General features: G+C 39.2%; 1 protein-coding gene across 2 annotated transcripts in view; it reads right to left on the bottom strand.

Moving 5' to 3' along the window:
- The window catches only part of pdgfd (platelet derived growth factor d), a 54,970-nt gene extending 36,264 nt beyond the window's left edge, over positions 1–18,706 (bottom strand). The window contains exons 1-2 of one of the 2 annotated variants that reach the window (XM_080888788.1): positions 18,395–18,706; positions 18,110–18,243 (exon numbers count right to left, since the gene is read on the bottom strand). In XM_080888788.1, the coding sequence (XP_080744914.1) occupies positions 18,110–18,227 (118 nt within the window). In that variant the 5' untranslated portion in view covers positions 18,228–18,243; positions 18,395–18,706. Of the gene's footprint in view, positions 1–18,109 lie in introns of both variants that reach the window. The other variant, XM_080888789.1, reaches the window with a different exon arrangement.
- Positions 18,707–22,633: the final 3,927 nt, after the last annotated feature.

Below are 22,633 nucleotides of genomic sequence, written 5' to 3'. Positions count from 1 at the left end.
TTCCCAGCAAAGATTTTTTAATTAACAGGAGTGGAGCACAATGTGAAGGTGAAAAGATTGCCCGTGGAATCGATTTTGAATGAGGTTTTTGTGTAATTCTTTTAAACACATCATCTAAAATTGATTTTAAACTCTTCTACAATAAATGAATTATTAGGATGTATAAGGTTTTGAGTTTTTTGTTGTACCCTTTGTTTATCAGTGGATTCTAAAATGCTTTCACCTTTACAATCTCTAAATAAAACACCCATTTCTGTACAAGAGTCAAAGCCAGCTGCTGGGCATGCTTATGTCTTTTGCGATGTCCAGGACATTACTGAGAAACTTTTATGACACATTGATGGCTTCTGCAATCATTTATGTAGTTGTCTGCTGGGGTGGCAGCACAGAGAGGAGGAGGAAATGACTTTGTAGACTGGTAAAGAGGGCCACCTCTGTCCTGGCCAGTCTCCTAAACTGAGGAGGTGGGTGAAAGGAGGATCTCAGCCAAGTTAATTTCCATTATGAACAACACCTCTCACCTGCTACATGAGACTGCAGTGGCCCTAAACAGCTCCGTGCAGCCAGCATGTAGTACCAAGCCCTATCATAGGTACTTCATTCCAGTCGGACGGTACAATACATGCTTGCTAAAATATACATGTTTCACTTCAACTGCACTTTATGCATATAAAAAATCTCTGTGTATGTAGGTTACTGCATGTATGAGTTTATCTGTGCACTGCTTTTCTTATTTATTTTTCTTATTTATTTTTCTAATATATCTCTAATTTGCTTTGTTGTACTGTGTGCTGCTGTAACATGTAGGAAATCTTACTTATAATTAGAGCTGGGCGATATGAGATTTTTTCATATCACGATATGTTTTTTTCATTTCAGGCGATAACGATATCTATCACGATATAAGCCAAATAACTATATTTGTAAGATTTAAATGTGCCGTTGCTCACAAGTAAAATGTGAAATAATCAGCAGCTTGTTTTTAAATATTTATTTCCCATAATAAGTTCAACAGGGTAGATGTACTTAAGGAACATGAGACTTTTTCAGATAAATAAAGGCAAATATTGCAAACTACACAAAAGGCAGCCGCTAAAGCGTTTAAGTTTCAAAATAGAACAAACGAAACAGACTAAATTGTCAATTCCACTTAGAAACAAAGTATTAATTCTAAAAATAAATCTTAGTTTGTTTTACAGAAGAACAGACAAAACTGACTAACTTTTGTCAATATCAAATAAACTGAGAACTAAAAGGAAATTCTCAATCTCTCCTTGTTGTATAGCTTAGCTTTTCAAACAGTGTTAACAGTTACTTTAGTCTGACAAAAGCCGAATGACGAATTAGAGCTTCCAGTCAGAGACTGAGGCTACGTCCACACGTACACGGGTATTTTTGAAAACTGAGATTTTCCGTTTTCGTTTTAAAAAATAATCCCGTCCACACATAAAGGCAGAAATGAAGGAAAACGCTGCTATGAACATGCCAAAGCAGCAGGTGGCGCTAGATTCCTAACCGTGCAGAAATGTTGGCCAATCAGAAGTCTAGAAGCCTCGGTGGGAAAAAGTAAACAAAGCTGGGGCATAGAAGCAGAACCGAGTCGTATGTGTGGACGGACAGTAACTGTGTGTATATGTAAGCATTTAAACACTGCAGAGAGTAGAATTAACAGTAACAGTATTGTAGAAATTCATTTCACCGAAACAATAAGTGGCGCACAGTGTGACGCATGCACCAGTTTATTGTATTTCCAGACTTGCTTTCGGCACAATTTACAGTGCACGCTACTCTGTTTTTTGTCAGACTTGAAATAGCCGAAATACCTTCACACTACGGAACTTCTATGGCTCTTCCATTCGACAATCTCTCCGGCATTGGAACCATCATCTGTTTTCTCTTCGGTCACGCTCGGTTGATTTTTCTAGTCGGCACACTCATTTCCTCCATTACGCGCTGGCTCCATTACCCGCTGGCTGCTTCCCAAACAAACGCACGTGCGGCTTGGCACTTGTGCTGTACGTAACAAGTCACGCGACGTGACGCTGCGGCTGTGATTGGTTCGGCTCTGCGCTACTGAATTTGGATCGGCTGACCTTTTTTTTTTAAATTTTTTTTTTTAAGAGGACAAGAGCGGCGAGGTCTATCGCGATAGCTTAATTTCTCTATCGAGTAAAAGTTATATCGCGATACATATCGTTATCGTTCTATCGCCCAGCTCTACTTATAATTAAAAGGTTCTCAGTCATCCAGGTCATCGTAGTGAACCAGTTTTTGTCTACCAGACAAAAACTGGTTCACCCGAAAGACAAAACGCCTAAACACAAACTTAACAATGTGGTGTATGCTGTACAGTGCAGCGAGGAATGCCCAGACCTCTACATTGGAGAGACCAAACAGCCAATTCACAAGCGCATGGCACAACATAGAAGAGCCACCTCCACAGGACAAGACTCAGCAGTCCATCTGCATCTTAAGGATAAAGGACACTCTTTCGTGGATGCCAATGTTCACATTTTGGACAGAGAGGGCAGATGGTTTGAAAGAGGAGTGAAAGAAGCCATTTACGTCCACTGTGAGCGACCATCTTTGAACAAAGGCGGTGGTTTACGACACCAACTGTCTGCCATCTATAATCCAGTTTTGAGTTCCCTTCCCAGACGCCTTAACGCCCACTCACATCCTGGGCCATCTGACCTCAGGAATTCGCATGATAAGGTGGGGCCAGGTTTCACATTGAGCTCACCCGAAACCCTGGCTGATTGGGACCCACACCCAGTTTCACACCTTGGCTCATGTGATTAGGTAGGGGATCATCAGAGGTTCCTTTGTCCCTCTTTGGGGGGAAACTCCCACTGGATTTATATCTGGGACTCTCCACCATTTGACCTTAGAACTGAAGAAGCTTCTCGGATGAGAGGTAAAACGTCTTCAAGCAACTCAAAGAAGTCCAGACGCTTTTCTTTCCAAGCTCCTTAGACAATTTAAAAAAAACTAGATGAAAAAGAACTTAACTTCTTTCTTCGATACATGGCTTCTTTGTCATTGCTGCTACTATTGTACTTCTACTGTTAAGATGGGATTTTAATGTGTGAGTCATGGGACTGGCTTTGATTTGCTTTTGGGTCACTCTTACAAGTGGCTCTTTGTGAAAACTGCCTCATTGTTCAGTAGTGGAGAACAGCACCTTTAAGTTGTAAACAACTTGAATGAGTAGCATTAAATCAACAGTGAAAAATGTTATTTCCAGTCTTCATGCTCCTCCTGATTTGCACACAAACAATTTCCACGCTTTTTCAAACTAAAATCAAGACAAGCCAGTGTTTCGGGCGTTTAAAGACACATTACTTGTTTTTAAGTCCCTTAGAGAATCTTATTTTGACTGTGACAATCTCCCACATTACTTATGCATTACATAGAAGGATAATGTATTAATCTGAATTAAATACTCAAGCTGATTTACCGTGGGTTTTTAACATCCGTAAATCCAAACAGGATACAGCTTTAGTCTTGTTTCTATAGCACTAAGTTAACATCTCTACATTCTCTTCGCCTTCTGCCAGTCCACTTAGCATGCTCCCATCCTCTGCAGTGATGTGTTTAACACCTTGGCTAAGCTCGCTGAATAATGCAGTGGGGGGAACAACTCGCTGAATCAGCACTGAGGACAGGTCAGCGGAGACACTGTGGTTTAGCGGCTCTGGCAGCCTCGACACATGAATGCAGAGGCAGTCCGCATAAGCAGACGCGACATATTCACATAAACACAGAGATCGTATTAGGGAGATGGGGCTCAAATGCATAATCAATGCAGATTAAAGCATTTTTCATAGTCAACACATTCCAACCACTTCACCAATACATCTTGACATACTAACTACACATATTAGAGCCCAATTTATGTCAGTAACTTCAATTATATTTGCCTCCTTTATTAAATACAATTCAAATAAACACAAAAATGCAGCATTACTAAAGCCAAAAACATTTTTATAACTTTTACATTTACTTTACAAGAACGTAGAAGTGTAACAAGCTAACTAAACTAAAACTTGTGGGTATTTCCATCAGAAGGTTTTTTTCTCCGACATCTAAGCTGAATACAGATTGTGGCTTATGCATAACATGAATAAATCCTTTTCTGGCCACAGTGTTGTACATGCTGTGTGGTGCCATACACAAATACAGTGCGGCACCAAGTGAAGGATGGAGAGGGAATCACAGCATGGTGTCTGATATCTTTTCCCATCTTGCTAAATAAGGAAGACGAAGCAAAAATTTCCTTGTAATTATGTTAAAAGTAAGACTGACAGGAGGAAAGAACTAGAATGTTGGAAGGTTGACGACTGAGTGAGACACGAGAGGAATCTGTGCCTGCAAGCGGGAGAGAAAGTGAGAGGAGAAAGCAGGTAGGTGAGGAGAGTCAGCTCAAGTTGTAACAACAGATTTTAAGGAGGTTCTGAGGGAGGGGTGGGACAGGGAGAAGGGAAGGATGAGGGATGAGAGGGGCTCGTCCCGACGTGGCCTCTAACTCCTTGATGCAGAGCATTTACTAAGCCCTCATAAGCAATACCGTCCCCATTGATACAGAGTTTTATTTGCCATTTTCATTATATTCCATTATACTCACTTTGTTTGATGAGGTACCTTTACAAGTAACATTGTGAACTGTTGGTTACTGTTTCTTGAAGGCAAATAGAAGGTAAACAGCTCAAAACTGATTCTTAAGATAAAATCCGTCATACAAATACAAATGGTAAATATTAGGACTGACATCTGGTTTTTATAGACCTCTTAAGCTGTCTGCCTGCATGGATTTGTATGTCCTGTGACTCTACATTTATCACAAGTCTGTGCATCTCTGCATTAAGAGTTAATGTGATAATGCGTGAGCTTGTGAGAATATAAAAGTGTGTGTTTGTAAGGCTTGTTAGAGAAGCAGTTGGCTCCTGCTGACAGCTACTGCAGTCTGAACAGCAGGGCTGACGAGGACAATCAATTAGCCCTGATTTGCCCACATACATACACACACAGTGATAATTGCATACCGATGCGCACTGATCTAAACACACCTTATACAGTATTGTATTATAAACAACATTATATACAACATGATCAACATCTAATGAATTTTATTTGCAAAAAAAGCATTTTTATCTTGAAATTTCGTCACCGTTCCAAAAAACACTCTAACTTTTCTACTGCATGAAAGAAGAAATGAGGAGACATAGTGCTGGGCTGTGGCACTATCTGCCCGTGTGTGTCTGTGCGTGTATGTGTGTTTGTTATGCCCCAGCTGGAGTAGCGCAAGTTTATTAAAAATCAGACTCGATCCCTCTAGGGGCGGCTTGGATGCTGTTTGCTCGATGTATGCTTGTGTGTGTGTTTGCTCTGAGCGCTGTGTGTGATCCTGAGCAGATGCTGATGTTTTGACAGCCATCCTGCTCTCAGTCTGTCCGCCTCACGTCAGCTGTGTGTGTCTGCAAATGTGCATTCGTGTTTGTTGTAGAAAGCATGCGCGCAAGCACAAGCCGTACGTGTGTGCACGTGTGTGTGTGGTCTTAGTGCAGGGTTAAACAGTGGTCTCACTGTCAGTGAGTATCTGACCTTCTATCTACCACTGGGATCACTTATCCTTCTGCAGGCTCCACAGTAGCACACGGCACCATCCTCCTGTCATTTCTTTCTTAGTTTCTCCTTCTTTCCTTTTCTTTTTCAACTTAATCTTTCTGCCACTCTCTCTCATTTTCCCTCTTTGATAGCCCTCTAACAATGCCATTTCCCTTTACTCCTATCCACGTCCCCTATCCCCATTTCTCTGCACTAATAAGTCCCTGCTTCTCCCCCTCAACACTTGCGGCTCCCTTCTCTTCGTTCTCTGCTGCTCAGATACCAATATTCATAGAGTTAATGATGAAATGAAAACAGAGGAGGAAAAGCTAATGAAGAAGAGGGAAGACAGGGGTAGAGGTAGGAGACAGTGTGAGGAATGCTGAGATACACAAACTGAGAATCAGACAGAGAGTGAATATGGGGCAGAAACGCTGACAGTAGGGGAAGGAAGGATAAAAGTGTTTGACAGAGGAGGAAAAAAGGAATCTTTTTCATTTGTGTCAGCGCGCCATTGTCAGAGTAACAAAGACATAGCTCTCACAGTGCACTGGAGGATTTGTCAAACACACTTTCCCTTTCGCACACTCAAACACACATATATATAAAAAGCACGAAACATAAATACACAGGGTGTTTATCTCTTTCCTTCAGCAGGGACGAAACTCCTGGGGTGAGAGCAGCTCCTGCTCTCATCTTTCTGCAGTGTCACTTCTGACATTTGTCATGTTCTCCCCCTCATTCAAGTTTCAGCAGGCATTGAAAACATCTGAAAGACTTTATACCTTTGTGTAGTTTGAGAAAATAATCTAACCACCATTTACCTACCTTTCACCCTCAAACGTGACCCATAAGCAACCCTTCACACACGATTAATGACTGGAATGCTAAATTTGCATCATTTTTGCACAGCACCCTGTATGAGTTCTCACTGTACACGATGCTTGAAGTAAATTCTTTTTGCTGCCCACTGTTTTTTTTTTGTTTTTTTTGGCCAACTGTATTGTAAAGATTTGTATGAACACAAGTCTGAAAAAAGATAACTTGGTAAGTTGACACAGATTGGTTTAAGAATACAGGATATGTTGAGTTGATTATTGGTCTCAAGGCACTGAGCTCATTAAACCACTGAAGGATGCTTCAGGGTCAGCACAGCAGATATTGAGGAGTGATGGGAATAATTTTTCCCCAAGGATAACCCAGCCCTTAAGAGAAATAGGTGGATAAATGGTAGCAAATAGGCTTTGCAAAGCTTTAGGATAGTAACACATTATTTTTGTACTGTTGCCACCACAGTGGGTTTTATATCAAACAACCAAGATGTGACTGAAATGCAGATTTTCAGCTTTAATTTACTGGGTTTATCAAAAAGGTATTGCATTAGCTGTTTAGTAATTGCAGCCATTTATATACACAGACTTTTCCAGTTCTGAGAAGTAATTGGCCAACTGACCGACAAGTAGTTGGACTGCCAAGTGAGTCCTGCTCTTTCACTATTTCGTCACAACCTAAGAAGATAGAAGATCTGGAGTTCATTCCAAATGTTGAACTTGTAGTTGGTAGCTTTGTTTTCTGCTGAAATTCTAAATTTGAGGTCCAGTGGTAAAATTAGTCCTTTATTAGTCCTAAAAAACAAAATAAACCTATCAGATAAAAAAAAGAAAAAGAAATAGTGTACTGCCCAGCTGAATATAAATACAGCAAATTGCAAACCACTGGTTACACTCAACAACAAGAAGGTCACAAACTCTTTCCATGAAACCAAGATAAAGTTACGAGAACAGAAAAGTATTATGAAGAGAAAGAAACAGCTCCTGATTCAAAACCACAAAACGTTAGCAAGCTACTTGACAACCATCCTATCATTTCAGTGTGTGTGTGTGTGTGTCAAATATGTTAACATTTTTAAAGTCTGTCACCACCATGTTAGTATTATAAACTATTTTCAATAAATAAATATATTGCATGTGAATGTTGTGCAATTCTACTGATATTGGTATTGACTATTAAATTTCTGCTACTGTGACATCTCTAATGGATAGTATGCAATACAGTACAATTTATGCACTTCATGAAACCATTCTACATAACTCACCATTGTATGGCTGTCTTCACTTTCTTAGTTATAGTACAATAGCTGTAGTCTTTGATTTGGAAATAACTCAGGAAAGATCAAAAACAATTATGTTTTAATTCTTAATCCCATGTATAAAATGACTCATTAAGCAATAAGCAATTTGACCCAACTGTGAGCAGTTTTTAAGACGCAAGTTAACCATTTATGCATTCATGCTAAAAACGTACACCTTATATTACCTAAAATACAATAATTAAACCCTACAGAGCCATAAGGGGAGAGGTCTGTGATGGCAAGGTCAAATTTTGCTTCAAAGCAGCTCAGCAGGAAATCATTTTCACTCGGTTTCAGTTCTTGTTGTGCCAAACTGAGGATGTTGTCATCTTTTGGTTTTATGCATCTATGATCTGCAGCGTGATATAGATCAGCAGCTTTCCAACTCAAGTCCAAATGACTGCCAAATAGCTGCACAACAGACTCTTTTAATTGCACCCTCCATCCCCTCAGAGAGCATGTTTCAAAGTACCACCTTGCACCAAGGGACATCGATGTAATTAACACACCTGCTGCAAGTACAACTACAGTGGCGTTGTTAATTAGAGTTCATTTGTTTGTGTAAATAGGAAGCAGAAGCTGTTCTGACAGGTCGTGGAAGTCAGGCGCCTTAAGCAGGCATTTTATGTTTTTATTTATTCATTTTACTGCATTTAATACTTTGTTCCACGTGTTACTTAATTACTCTGTAAGCTTTGAACATGTAAACTTCACTTTTCCACATGTTATAGACAACATTTGAGCTGAAATGCTGTTTTACAGGTGAGTAGCTTTAGGGAAAATGAAGGGATGTAAATCTAGATCAATAAATAAAACTTTTAGAGCCCAGTAGGTATTATTGGACTCATACCTACACAGATGCAGTCCTCCTCTCTTGTATCTTTAACACACTCATACAAACAGATGAGAAGTTTTCTCATGCATGAACTGTTGACTCACATTAGCTTTGTTTGTGAAGGACTGGAGCAGACTAAATGCCATGAGAGAAGCTCACCATCCAACTAATCTACTACCTTCAAAGTACACACTTCCATTTCTTCACACTATGTTTTCTCCCTATTAATATTCCTCATTCTTATTCATCTGCGTTTCTCTGAGGTTGAGGGGGTGCTGTGAATCTTTGTTCAGAGACTCCCTCCCTCCTCTCTCTCCAAATTTTTGTCTCCTCCTATCCTCTTCTTATCCCTCAATCTCTTGTTTATCTCACATTCACTGCTTATTCAGCACAACCCTCTCCCACTCATACTTCTCCTTTTTGATGCCATGCACTCTATATCACTCTTTTCACACCTCTACAGTCTCTCTCCATATCAATCACTCGGTTTCTGTTGTCTGAAGTTATCCCTCTTACTTTCACAAGCTCTCTCTTTCGTCTGCTTGTCAGCTGTTTTTGTAACACACTGGCAGAATGCAGCATCTCTCGCCACCCTTTTTTGAGCCTTTCCTCTTTGTTTTACCCCAGTCAACCTCTTACCTTCTATATAGTTATACATTTCTACTTGTTTAGCTTCCCGTCTTCCTTGTTTAGCTACCTTCACTTTATCTTATTCAACCTTCATTATCTTCTCTGTCTTTTATTTGAATCTGTTCTTTTGTTTCACCCACTAGTCCAACTGCTTTCTGTTTCTGTGCACCTCCACCTCCTTGCTCTTTCCCTCCTCTGTTATTTGCACCCTGCTATTTGGCAGTCCGATGGCTCAGCTGCCAAGACTGACACTCTACAAGGACTAAACATCTGTCTCCCTTTCTCTCTACCTCGCTCTCTAATTCTCCTCTACTGAGTCCCCAACTCAGCTCATTTTCAAAAGTGCATTGCTGGCTTGTAAATTCAGTTATTACAGCTAAGGAAGACAATGCACATCAACAGAGATAAATGATTCTGCACAACTCATAACAAGCTTGCATTAACAAGTGCCATAGTTGCCAGTTATGGGAACCCTAAGTAATCAAAGTCTATACACAGTATAGACTAGAAAGTATTACAAAATATTCTACCAATACTTTTGAATTATCCCACTTTTGGCATGATCGCACATTAGAGTTTATGTTTTCAGCTCACTTTGGCTGGAGGAACATTAAATATGTCAACTGTTTTCATACATATATCACCTCTTATGGGGGATAAGATAAGGAAAACATCAGAATATAAATATTCAAATGGAAGTGTTGTTACTCAAAATAGCAATCTATTACACATTAATCGTTACTTTCGTAATAGTAATACGGTATATTTTCTGGATTTTTAATTTGTTACACTACTCGTTACATTATATTATGATTACTCCATAAAATGACTTGAAATGCATTGACACATAATTTTGTGGTTCGTTTTTTTTCTTTCCGCCCCACACCTTTGTAAGCACCTTTTAAAGCAAGTAATAACATAGTTGTAACTGTCATTTAATTACTGGATTTAGTAAAGTAATGCATTGTAATGTGTTACAGCCAACACTGCCATATGACAATAATTTAAATTATGTATATTCATTATTTTGGTAATTCCCATGCATCTAGCACTCTCACTTAAACCATCCAGAGCATTTTTTAGTAGTAAGAACACAACTGATCTTCTTTTGTGTGCAACCTTCGAGAAAATGTCTGCAACTGTGTACAGGGATTCCCCAAACACTGTAATATGTTCATGTGCAAGAAAGATAAAGATAAATGATCACATCAGAAAAATAAAGCTAAAATGAAAATGTTTAAGCTTGGCATTGGTACAAATACAAACAAGCTATTTCACTCGACTGAATTAGATTATAAACATGCTCCTAAAACTGTAACATTTACTGCAAAACTTTCCTCATCACCACTTTTTTGTCATCGCGTTTTTCTAAATTGTTACAGTATAATCACATTTCTGCAAGACGATGCGGTCACGGTTAATTTTTTTTTAAATCATGAATTTACAGTTCTTGGGTTCTCACATTGCTGTGGTTAATGGAGCGTATTAGATCCTGTCATTGCTTCTTTTCTTTCTTTCTGTAAACTCCTGTAAACTTTGGATAATATTGGGGAATTCATTGTTCTTATTTAGACATTAGTATTTTAGAGAAGGGGTGAAAGGATTTATTTTTTTTTGTTGCATCATGCAAGTTTTAATCAAATACTGAGATATCAGGTAATCTGCTGGTGTTTGGCACTGTTCTTGATCTTGACCCCCCTCCCTCGTCAGAAATAGCTTATCTTTCCCTCCTCTATCAGTTCTGCTTACCTTCATCTTCTCTGTCCATTTGGCTTGCAATTGGTTTCACTATATATCTTTGGAAGCTGACGAGGCAGAAAAGTAGAAGGACAGGTCTTTTAACTTGGCATATCTCTCTCTACACACCTTTTCCCCGTTCTCCTCCTCTGTGCCCTCTAAGCTTCCTTTAAAACTACCACTTCTCTCCCACTGCCCTTGCTTCCTCCTCCTAAAATATGAGCACCATATCATACGTGACTCTACACCTAGACCCACTCAATTTTCAAGCCATCATTTCACCCTTTGCCTCTTTCTCTCCCTTACTCTCTCTCTCTCGCCACACAAACAGCACACACTCCTCTCCCACTACACTGTCCAAGTGGTCACCGCCCTATTTTCTTTTCTGTGCAGGGGAGGAAAAGACCGTCTGCCAAACATTTAGAGGTGGGGTAACTTTGGCTCATGCAAAGTGTGTGGCAAAGCATGCGTGTGTGTGTATGTGCGTGATGAAAAGTGTTTATTGGGGGATTCCCTTGAAAGGGAGATCCTGTAATTGTGTTTGATTCAGCCTGGGTGGGCGGGTGGGGAGTAGCTTCATGTTGGGTGTCCGAAATGTGACTCATGAATTCCAAATAACCTCAGTCATAATCCTCCCTGCTGTCACCCCTGTGTTTAATATAGTCCCAGAAAAACATTTGGAACCCATTTACATCCTGTCATTATTCAGTTTCGCCAGGCTTGTGTGATATCACAAGTCGGTGTGACATTGTGATGTAACACACAAAACAGAATCACTGAATTTTGGTTCCATCACTATCCTGATGAAGCATATGTCTAAATTCAACAAGGGAAATCTTTCACATCTCTATCTTCATCTTCACCACCACCAGCATCTAGACTCCTATCCTACTTCCTATCCTATTCCTGATCTGAGTCTAATTGCCAAATAGCTTTTTTAGACATGATTTTGATTTGAGAAGATATTAATGTAAAGTTCCACAATAGCTAGTAAATGAACACTAGAGAGGATATATTTTCACAAGTGATGCTTAAGAAGGTCAAGTATGTACAAACTTTGCATCTCAACTTTTAAGCCAACACGAGTAAAAAGAAGCCGAAAGTGGTCTAGGAAATGGAAAATGGAATACACAGTTCCATAAGAATGTGAACATTTGGAAAAGCTCCAAGACATCTACCAACGGATACAGAGGTGAAATTGTTTAGTCAAACATGAATCTCTACTTTGAACTGTTCTTCACAGGGTTTCCACGAGTGTATTACAAGTCCAGCGGTGCACCAATCCACAAGACTGTTTTGATGGGAGTGTGATTGTGCCTCTGTGTGTCTGTGCTGTGTGTCCCTGGCCACACTGAGCACTCATACACACTGAGGGCCCGCAGGACATCACAGTTATTGATAATGCAAACAGGTGAGGACATTATCTGTACCAATATCTAAATGAATTGCTGTGGAGCTTGTGGCTTTTTGCTTTTTTCTCATAATCTATGCCCTTTTTTCAGTATACAAAGGTAAATAAAGGTCTATCAAGTGCATCCATAGTGTCTGATAGAATACATTTGACTAAATGTGTTATCCTTGTGCAGGTGTCTCTGTTTTGTCTTAGTATGCCTGTCTGTGACACTGTTTGTCACATTGTATTTGCCAACAGAGCCAACGGGGTGAAATAGCTTTTGATTAAAAACAGCTGAAACAGATGGGTGAAGGCTGAGAGATAGAGACAGACATGAGAAAGAGAGAGATTGAAAGAGGAGGATCTGCAGAGATGAAGTGATATGTAGCGAGGCGCAGACTGATAAGACGGCACTGAGAGGACGGCAAAGATAAGAATTATTGGAAGAAAGAGAAGGATTCAGAAGGATATGCCACGACTCTTCATAAAAAAAAAATATTGTGCTCAATACAAGATGCGTAATTTTTAATCTCTGTCCGCCAAAGTGACCCGTTGCACTCCATGACTAAATGATGGTTTTATGACAAAAACAGAGAAACCTGTATGTCTAACCTGTTGCTAGTAGAGAGCTGGTTATCACTGCAATTATGGTTACTCTCTATTTTTCATACTCCAAGTATAATAACTCTGTATGTGGTGCATGTTAGTGTTCGTGCTAATGGCTCAAACATAGTTGTGCTTTGGCAAATCATCCACATGTTACAACTGTTTAGTGTCACCAGGGGGCAGTGTTACAAACAACCAATCTGTGGGCAAGTCACACTTCTGTTGTTGTTAGTCTTTCAATTGGCTGCATGTATAACATACAAAGAGCTAAAGTGACTGTTAAAAACAAGGAAAAGTGTCCATCATAGCCTCTGCCTGTGCTTTTCAGGCCCTTTTTGTCTCCTTTGAGGATTACATGCAAGCAAAGGGGACAAGAGTGTACAAATGCAGTATAATACAAGCCCCCTGAATATGTAATATGCTATCATATTAAGCTTCAAAGTGTAACTTTAATCCTGAAGCAAACAGTTAAAAAGAAGATATCAGTGCTCTTATATCGCTAGAGAATTTCACTTTACCGCATTCTCTCAAAGTCACATATTGTCTGCCTTAGACTTCAGTATGCTAAGTAGCTAAACACACCATGGTACATTTAGATTAGCCCAGCTGCACTAATAAATGTAATATTACAAGGAGAAATCTTAATATAATATATATGGAGTAAATAACTTAAAATTACCATTTTGACATTTTCATTACAGCTGACGTCAGCAGTTTTATTTTACGCGGAAAATAAATTTTAGGCTATGATATGAGGAGTCTCACAAGGATTGTTGATGGTGTATTAAAAAGATTAATATTTCACCAAATGTCCCTCTCATTTTTTCTGTTTTTCCACATATACACAACATATCTACACACACACACACACCATGTACACATGATTTAGACGACCTGCTGAAGTTAAAATCAACCATCTCTAAGGTTTACAGAGAAACATCTGAAAAAGAAAGAATATCCAGTGAGCAGCGGTTCTCTAGGAGTAAACACCATGTTGATGTCTGAGGAGAAAAACCCGGCTGCTTTGAACTCATAGGAAGGCAACAGTTACTTAGATAGCCACTCATTGGAATCAATATATGCAGAAGAGCATAAGGACTACAGCCGATAAACTACAGCAACTTAAGACCACAGAGGGTGCCACTCCTGTCAGCTACAACTGGAAAATGAGGCTCCAATTTGCATGGGCTCACTAAATAATAGGATAATAAGATATTGAAAAAATTATGAATCTCAATTCAGACGACGGGTTCAGCAATTGACATAAACAACATGAAAGCATGAATCCATCCTGCCTTCAATCAATGGTGTAACGGTGTGGAGGATATTTTCTTGGCACGCTTAGGGGACTTTGCTCAGTACCAGCTGAGTAACACCGTACCTGGGTACTGCTGCTGACCCTGTCCATCCATTTATGACCACAGTGTATCTATTCTGCAGGTTAACGCACCATATGAATCAGCCTAAATAATCTCAAATTGGTTTCTTGAATGTGACAATAAGTTCACTGTACTCAAACAACCTCCACAGTCACTAGATCTCAATCCAATAGAGCACCTTTGGCATGTGGTGGAACAGGAGGGGATCATCATGGATCTGCAGGCAACAAATCGTGTGATGCTGTCACGTCAACATTGACTAAAATCTCTGACGGATGCTTCCAATACATTGTTGAATCTATGCCATTCTATCATATGCAATTCTATGTGATGTCGGATGGGCTTTGCATCCATCTGCTGCATTCTCAATACCTAAGGATATCATTTCTCTGAGATGAATACTGAGAGGCGAAGTATTCATCAGAGACTGGCGCCACCAGGCCCTCTGACCACCAGTAGGGAACGGGTGAAGTGTCTTGCCCAAGGACACAACGACCGAGACTGTCCAAGCCGGGGCTCGAACTGGCAACCTTCCGATTACAAGACAAACGGCCAACTCTTGAGCCACGATCGCCCCTAGTTAAGTTATACCTCTGTTAAAAACCAGAGCAGAGCAGTCACCTTTACCATCAGTTGCTCAACATTTCGCTGTATTATTAGTCCTGCATATTAACAAGTTGTTGTAAATTGTTATTATAATAATAAATATCTTGAGCAATAGTAGAGCGGTTCACAGAATATAAGCAGTATGGGAAATAGTTGAACATCTGTGATATTTTATGATGTTTTCGATGGTAGTAGCCGAGTCTGTGTATATGTTTGTGCTTGTGTATTAGTTTTTATTGTATTTGGGTCATCTGGTCTTTTCAGTGGAGATGACAAATTCCTCTGAGCAGAAAGGCCAAATAGTGTTTATTTTGTTGTATGTGTTTACATGTGTATTTTTGTGTTTCCTTCTCTACAAAAATACGCCGTCTCCCTGGCTAATCCCCCCCCCCCCCCCCCCCCCATCTCCACACCACCCAAACCCCTTTAAAGCACACGTAGACTCACTTCAATAGCAGGCAAAAAGAATGAGAAAAATGCTGAACAAACACGGGAGGAAAATAAAACAAAACCTTGGCGGGAATTCCTTGAAATGAGCTAAGACATTCTGTCAGAACATTTACACACAAATACGCACATATGAGCACATTCGCAATGGTTAATGGATGAAAGAAAGCTGTGGAGGCCCTATCAGCTTTAGGTTGGAAACAACTCTAATCAGCTACAGTCAATCAAATAACAGAACTAAGCTCTCATATTCCACATAAGCTGGTTGTTTTGGCAAAAACTAGACACAAACACACAAGTAAAGATAACTTTGTAGCAGTGTATTATTTTAAGACTCTGCAATGGATTAAAGAGCTGTTGAATCTAAACATCTTGCAATCAGGCTGACTGGACAGCAGCTTCGGTTCCACGTGACTCGACTTCACTTTGATCATATCGGTCTGATTTGGTATTATTAGAAAATACGGATGGTTTGACAACTGTGTCAAGAGGCTCTCTTATCGAATGGCTGACCTCATCTCATTGAGTGTGAGTGTGTAAAAAAAGTTAGACTGATAAGACGCTGTTGTTTTAGTGACTAAGGAGTTTGGATTACAATACATGGGAAACAATGAGACTCTAGTATAACAGCTATTTTTTAAATGTTAGAGTAAAACAAGTTTGTGGGAGAAAAAAACAATTTACCAATTTATGAATAATCTCGCATGCATGTGTTGTATGTGTTGACTTGTGGGACTGATTTTTAAGCTTCAAACTTTTTATCCTGACTTTGTTCATTTAATAGTTGTAACAATACAAAGCTGTTGCAAAAAGTATATAGGGACCTCTAAAGCAGCGCTGGATTTGCTTCATTAACCCATTTTAAAGCAGATATAAGTGAGAAAAATCTTTTATTGTAAACATGATATGCTGGTATCATAATTTCTGTGTTTGAAACTTGAGGTATTGCAGCAAACCTCCCTGGACAAGGATTAAAGCTGAAAAGTTCCCCAAGACCATTCAATGGTTAGCTATGTTATTGTCAAAAAATTTCAAGAAGGACAAGAGCATAAATAACAGTATAATGTACAATGATGTCTGGAGTTCGACTGATGTAGGAACTTTAAGACTGATACTGTTACCAGTCGTTTGTGACTTAAAAATCCAATGTAATGGATGATGTTGTTTTTCTTTTCAACAGATGAAAAGGATTTCCGTAACAGTTTGTATGTGAATTTATTCATATGTTCTTACAGAGATAATATGACAGTGCATTTTAAAAATAATCTTGTTTTAATGTCACCACAAGGCTCTACTTAACTCATATCAGCTCGTTCTTGTGTTTGTGGTGTTTCAACAAATATGCTGACGCTGATAGTACGTTTGGAGGGTGTTCCTCCTGTTTCTTTATTTTTTTAATTTTCATTTATCAGCTGTTATAAATGCTTGTTAGAAAATAACTGTAAATATATTATTAGAGGTCATGAAGGTCAAAGACTATTATTAAATACTGTGTCTGGAATACTAAAAGAGTAGAACAACTGTGTTTACAATTGCAGTCTGAGACAGACTTCAGTAACATAAAACTTGAAAACAATAGCAACAATAGCAACCACCAAGGGAGATTTTCTACAGAGCTGTAAAAAGAAAAAAGTTGGAACACGTATTAAAAACACAGATTTTAACAGTATTGTGAAAACTTACTCCAGTGTTAACGCTGCCTTCTTCTGATCTTTGCAGCTAATACCGTTTCTTTTCCTGTTCTGTGAGGGAACAAACACTTTTCATCCTGCTGCTATTTTGAACCTCGCCCAAAAAGATCTGATGCAGCTGCTGTCTTTTTAAAGCACCAACTTTTAATCTGCACCATTTCTTCCATCACTTTTCTATTCAGTCTGCTTGTCCTCATAATGCTGCTACAGCTCTGCAATGGCTATTGTGATGTTTGCCGTAAATACATGCATTTATCTAACGGGGTACAATGAAACGTCCTTCGGGTGGATGTTACACTGTTGGATTCAAATGATAAAACTCAAATACTGACCGTTTTGTTGACAGGTTTGGTTGAGATGATTCATAAAATTGGAAATGATGAAAAAAGCTAACAACAACAACAACAACAACAACAATAATAATAATAAACTAAAGATAGTTTAAGACGTGTCTAATAGGGTTTTATTGTGTCAGACTTTCATTCATGGCTGAGCTCCCCATGCAACCTTGTGTTTTCTACACTCACACAGGAGAGAGTTTAGTCAAACAGGCCTCAGGGGCAGCTATCCAGGTCAGAACCTAATACAGAGGTATTTTCATGCTTTCCAGCCAAAAGCAACGCTGCAGCTGTTTGGGTGTGCGCGCGTGGTACTCAGCGCTACTTCACCACGACTTTGCCCTCAGGCACGAGCGCAAAGTAAGCATGGCACACATCCAGAAATTTATACAGCCACGAGACTCTGAGAATCTGAAGACCTTATCTTAAATTATGTAGAGATGCATGATAATTATGCTACAAAAGGTGTTTAACACCCAGTGGGACAAAGTGATGCCCGTTCTTTATTTCATTTTCAAAAATTTCAATTGTTATTCAACGGAATTTATGCGCTTCCTGTTTCTCCATCGCTCATTTTTAGATCACTTAACTTTCACCACCAAGTCAGTCGTTTGCACACAAATCCACGTACACACTGTGCACCACAAAACATGTTATTACAGCTACATCGATATTAAAGCTAAAGAAAGTTTAAAAAAGGTGATCTCACCGTCTCTTCTGTTGTTGCCCCTCATCACTTTGGTCGTAGAGACCTGAGCCCTCACGACTCCTGTTAAAGTTCCCAAAATTAGAACCGTCCACATGTGGAAAAACACCGGTCCTCTCATGTTGCTGAGAATGATGCTAGGTTAAAAAAACGACAGCGGTAAAAATGAGTAAATGTCCTCTTCGTCTTCTAGTGGCTTAAGCGAAAAATGATGTACTTCAAAAGTTATCTAAAGCTTTCCATTAACGTTTGCAATAACTGCGAGCTTTGAGTAGCTCTCTCCTTTACCCGTAAATTGGAATCACTTGTTGATTCCAACGCTTGAAGTCTGACGCACTCTATGCCCCGTCTTGTTCCAAAGTGCCAAAAAATATGGAAGTCTTTGCTTTCTTTAAAAAGTTATGCGCGCACAGGCGTACCAAGTGCAAAACTCTGAAATAGCTTAGCGCAGGTGGAGGGTAATATAGCCACGCTCACGGTCAGACTGGAGACTGTAGGCGCCGGACGTCTTATCTCTGTGGAACAACTAAAAAAAAATCTATTCTGCCACTGAGAAATATCCCGCATAGTTTTCCAGTTTCTAATGCATCTGCACTTTTAAAGTTGGGGCGTCAAACTTTGCCAAATGAGTGGCGCGTGCGCACCGTGTGTGAGCGTCCAGCTTGCTGTGGGTGTGCGGGTGAGATGCTTGGGTGTAAAGTTATACAGGATAATTCAAAAAAAAAAAGAAAAAGAAAAAGAAAGAAAGAAAGAAAACCTTTCAAAAGAAACATCGATAAAATGTATGTAAAGTTTTCTTCGTATCTATTCTTTCTATTGATCCATCTTTTGCTTTCTGATTATTGTAATTAAGTACCTGATTGTTAAAACACACTTTGGAAAATGGAATGAGGAAATGAGCAAACGCAAATTTTTTCTTTAATTTTTATTTTTTTTAGAAAATCCAGAGGAAATGGGGGGTGTCACCAGTTACATAAAAGGAAACGTGTCATGAACTTGTCCAGGACTTACTGGGAAATTTACTTTCCTCAGGTCTTAAATGTTGAATCATGCTGACGAAATATGAGATACAAGTAAATCCAGGGGATGAGATCTGTTACACAAGTTTTAACCAAGCAGTCACAGTAAGTCACAGCATTGTGCAATGCATGCATGATCATCTGGGTAAGGAAAGCTGGACCTGAGCATCTATGTTGTGTTTTTCAGTGTGAGAAACGTTTCATCACTTGGCAGTGACAACATCACTTTGCTCTGCCTGAGCGATGTTAATGTCATATATTTTCTGTAATTCAAAATGAGGTGTTGCGACCCATCTAAGATAACACAGCACATGTGATAAATCTGGAAATGAACTGTTTGGAATCACTCCCTAACAGTGATCTAACCACCACCGTAAAATATCATATGAGTGTGTTTCTGACTTGACTAATTGCGAATCACTGTTGTTTTTATCACTTTTTCCCTGGTCACACAAATACTGTTAGCATGTCTTGTTTGCTTTCATTTCTTTTGCACCATGTTCATGTGCATAGTCACAAAAATTATCAGAGTTATTTAGACTTTATAAGATGAACTTGCCAACTTCGGGTTTCTGTTGAGTCAGCAGAAAGCCTACCCATTACTGAGCAATTGGCTAATGACTAATGCAGCACCTCTAAAACTTGAAACCACTTAGGGAATTATATAGGTTATTAATAGGGAGAGAAATTTAATTAAAATTAAAAGCTATTAGACTACCCTGCTGAGCTTCAAAGGCATATGCACCACGGGAGTGAATTTGTAAGTACTGTATACATAGAGATCGGTTGTTGTCATACACAATGTGTATGGACACGCACACATGCGCACAGAGACATGAAATCTTCTTATGGTATTAAAACTTTAACCTGCCAAGAATGTAATAACATGGTAGCAATATTTGGATCTTATGTGAACATAAGTTGCTCATATGTAAAAACATAGACAGCTGAGACCAACTAGCCATGTTGATGCAACTGAATTACCATGAATTTTAAAATAATGATAATCTGTGTCATTAGTTTCTATCTAGACTACAAACATAGATTAAAATGCAGTTACATTAGCAGGTATTGTCTTTTCACTTGTGTTTCATGCCTGTGTTAAGTGTCAGCCTAAGTAAATTTTTTTTTTTTGCTAAAGCAAGCATGCATTGTATGGATGTGCTGTAGAACTAATGTCTCTTGTGTGTCTTTGTTTATGGGTGCAGTGGGCTATCCGCTTAATCTGTTGATTTAATCTTAAACACTGACAGGCCTGTTGAAACTTTGGAAGCTACTTGGAGCAAAGCTCTGCATAGTTCTGAGCCTGGTGAAGCAACACTTCGGCCTTAAAGTCTGAATATTCCAAACAATGATTTTAGCTTAACATTCACTCGATGGTCCACAGTGAATGTTGATTTCACCCTTGGTTTACCAGGATGTCTTCAGTGGTAGCAAAATGAAACATGGCTCAGGAATGAATGACTTATGAATGAATGATTATAACCCATTGAACGCCACTGTTTTGTTACTGGTCCAAGAGAGGTGATCCACTATTAGCCTTCTGAAAATTTTAGATATATTTAGGAATACTATAGTTAGTAATATTTGCATGTTAGAGCCTCTATTTTTAAGTTTATCATTTTAAACATTTCTATCTTATTAATTTTCTGTTAAATAAATATTTTCAAAAACAAAATCACATGTGAACCAAAATATTTTTAAGGGTAGACTTCTCCCACAGTTCCTCTGCAGATTAAGGCTGCGCTTCTGTCTCATCATGTAATCCCAGATTGGGGCTTGGCTTGATGTATATAATGGGGTCATGCCGGGGCCAAATGTCTATTGCAGTTCTTTGTGAATGTGGGTAGATGATTGTGATTGCTGGCAGAATGGAGGAACTGCACAGATAGATAGATAGATAGATAGATAGATAGATAGATAGATAGATAGATAGATAGATAGATAGATAGATAGATAGATAGATAGATAGATAGATAGATAGATAGATAGATAGATAGATAGATAGATAGATAGATAGATAGATAGATAGATAGATAGATAGATAGATAGATAGATAGATAGATAGATAGATGGTAAATGGCCTGTATTTGTATAGCGCTTTTCTAGTCCCTAAGGACTAGACTGTTGTCATTCCTTTAACCTCCTAGGATCTGGTGTCCACATATGTGGACATCACATTTTGGGTTATTTAGACCAAAATACTCAATGTTGCTCTACAAGTGCCTGATATCCACTTACGAGGACATTATACTGCTACTGTTCTATCAAAATTTGAAACGAATATCCTCATATGTGGCTCTGATTTTTCATAAAAACAAAAATAAGGTAAAAAAAAAAATCTGGCAATTCTTTGTTTTTACGTTCATCGGGCCCCAATATGCCCAAATATCAAAGAGAAATTAAAAATGCATGCTGTGGAAGAGTTCAGGTCTTAGGAGGTTAAACAACCAGTCATCCACCCATTGGTGATGGCAGCTACATTGCAGCCACAGCCACCCTGGGGCGCACTGACAGAGGCGAGGCTGCCGGACACTAGCGCCACCGGGCCCTCTGACCACCACCAGTAGGCAACACGTGAAGTGTCTTGCCCAAGGACACAACGACCGAGACTGTTCAAGACGGGGCTCGAACCGGCAACCTTCCGATTACAATGCGAACTCCCAACTCTTGAGCCACAATTGCCCCTAGATAGATATGTGTGTGTGTGTGTGTGTGTGTGTGTGTGTATCAGCTGCGTGCTCTAATGCTGCACCCACTGTGGTGTAATGACGATGCTGTTTTCAGCTACCCATATCTGGTAATCCTGCACAGTCATACCAAGAAACTAGTCAAATTGGGAAACTCTGTAACTACAATCCACTTCTTTCTCTTTCAGACACACACCCACAGTTTCTGGTTTGGGCCAATTAGGCTAGGGTTTCTGAGAATTGGTGTGGTCTTCATAATATAACCATGAATGCGTGTTTTTGTGACTCTGCATGCATGTGTATATAAGAGTGAGGCTAAGAAAAAATGCAAGTCTTTCTTGTTTGCTGTCTGACTAGACTCATACTCATATAAATAACAAACTTGCTTAGCTTATCATGATATAACATAAAAAGTGAAAAAAGGGATGGAATGGAAATTCAAAAAAGGATGTAAAGGGCAAAAAGAAAACAAAGAAGCCATAAAAAGTAGTCAAAAGAGAGTCTGTGTTACATCTGAGAATGATCACATACAGTATAGTAATGAGGTCAGAGGTGATCCAAATGAGGTCAGACAATGTGTTTTTACAAGGTGAAAAAATAGAGAGTAACTTGAACTTGAGTTTGTTTAGTCAGATAGGTTTTTAGGTTTTGCATGTATTCATCATTAAGTCTCGAAATGTGGCAGCCTTCATGATTTCTAAAGACCGGACACACAAAAAGGTGTATCTGTTCTCGCTCTGGGCTGTATTTTCCTGAAAGTAGTCCAGAGACAATCAAAGGAAGGAAAGAAACTTAGAAACTGTCTCTTTTAGTGGCTG

The sequence above is a fragment of the Rhamphochromis sp. 'chilingali' genome (genome assembly GCF_963969265.1).
Source record: "Rhamphochromis sp. 'chilingali' genome assembly, chromosome: 8".
NCBI classification, from domain to species: domain Eukaryota; kingdom Metazoa; phylum Chordata; class Actinopteri; order Cichliformes; family Cichlidae; genus Rhamphochromis; species Rhamphochromis sp. 'chilingali'.
This window is presented reverse-complemented; position numbering and strand designations above follow the sequence as displayed.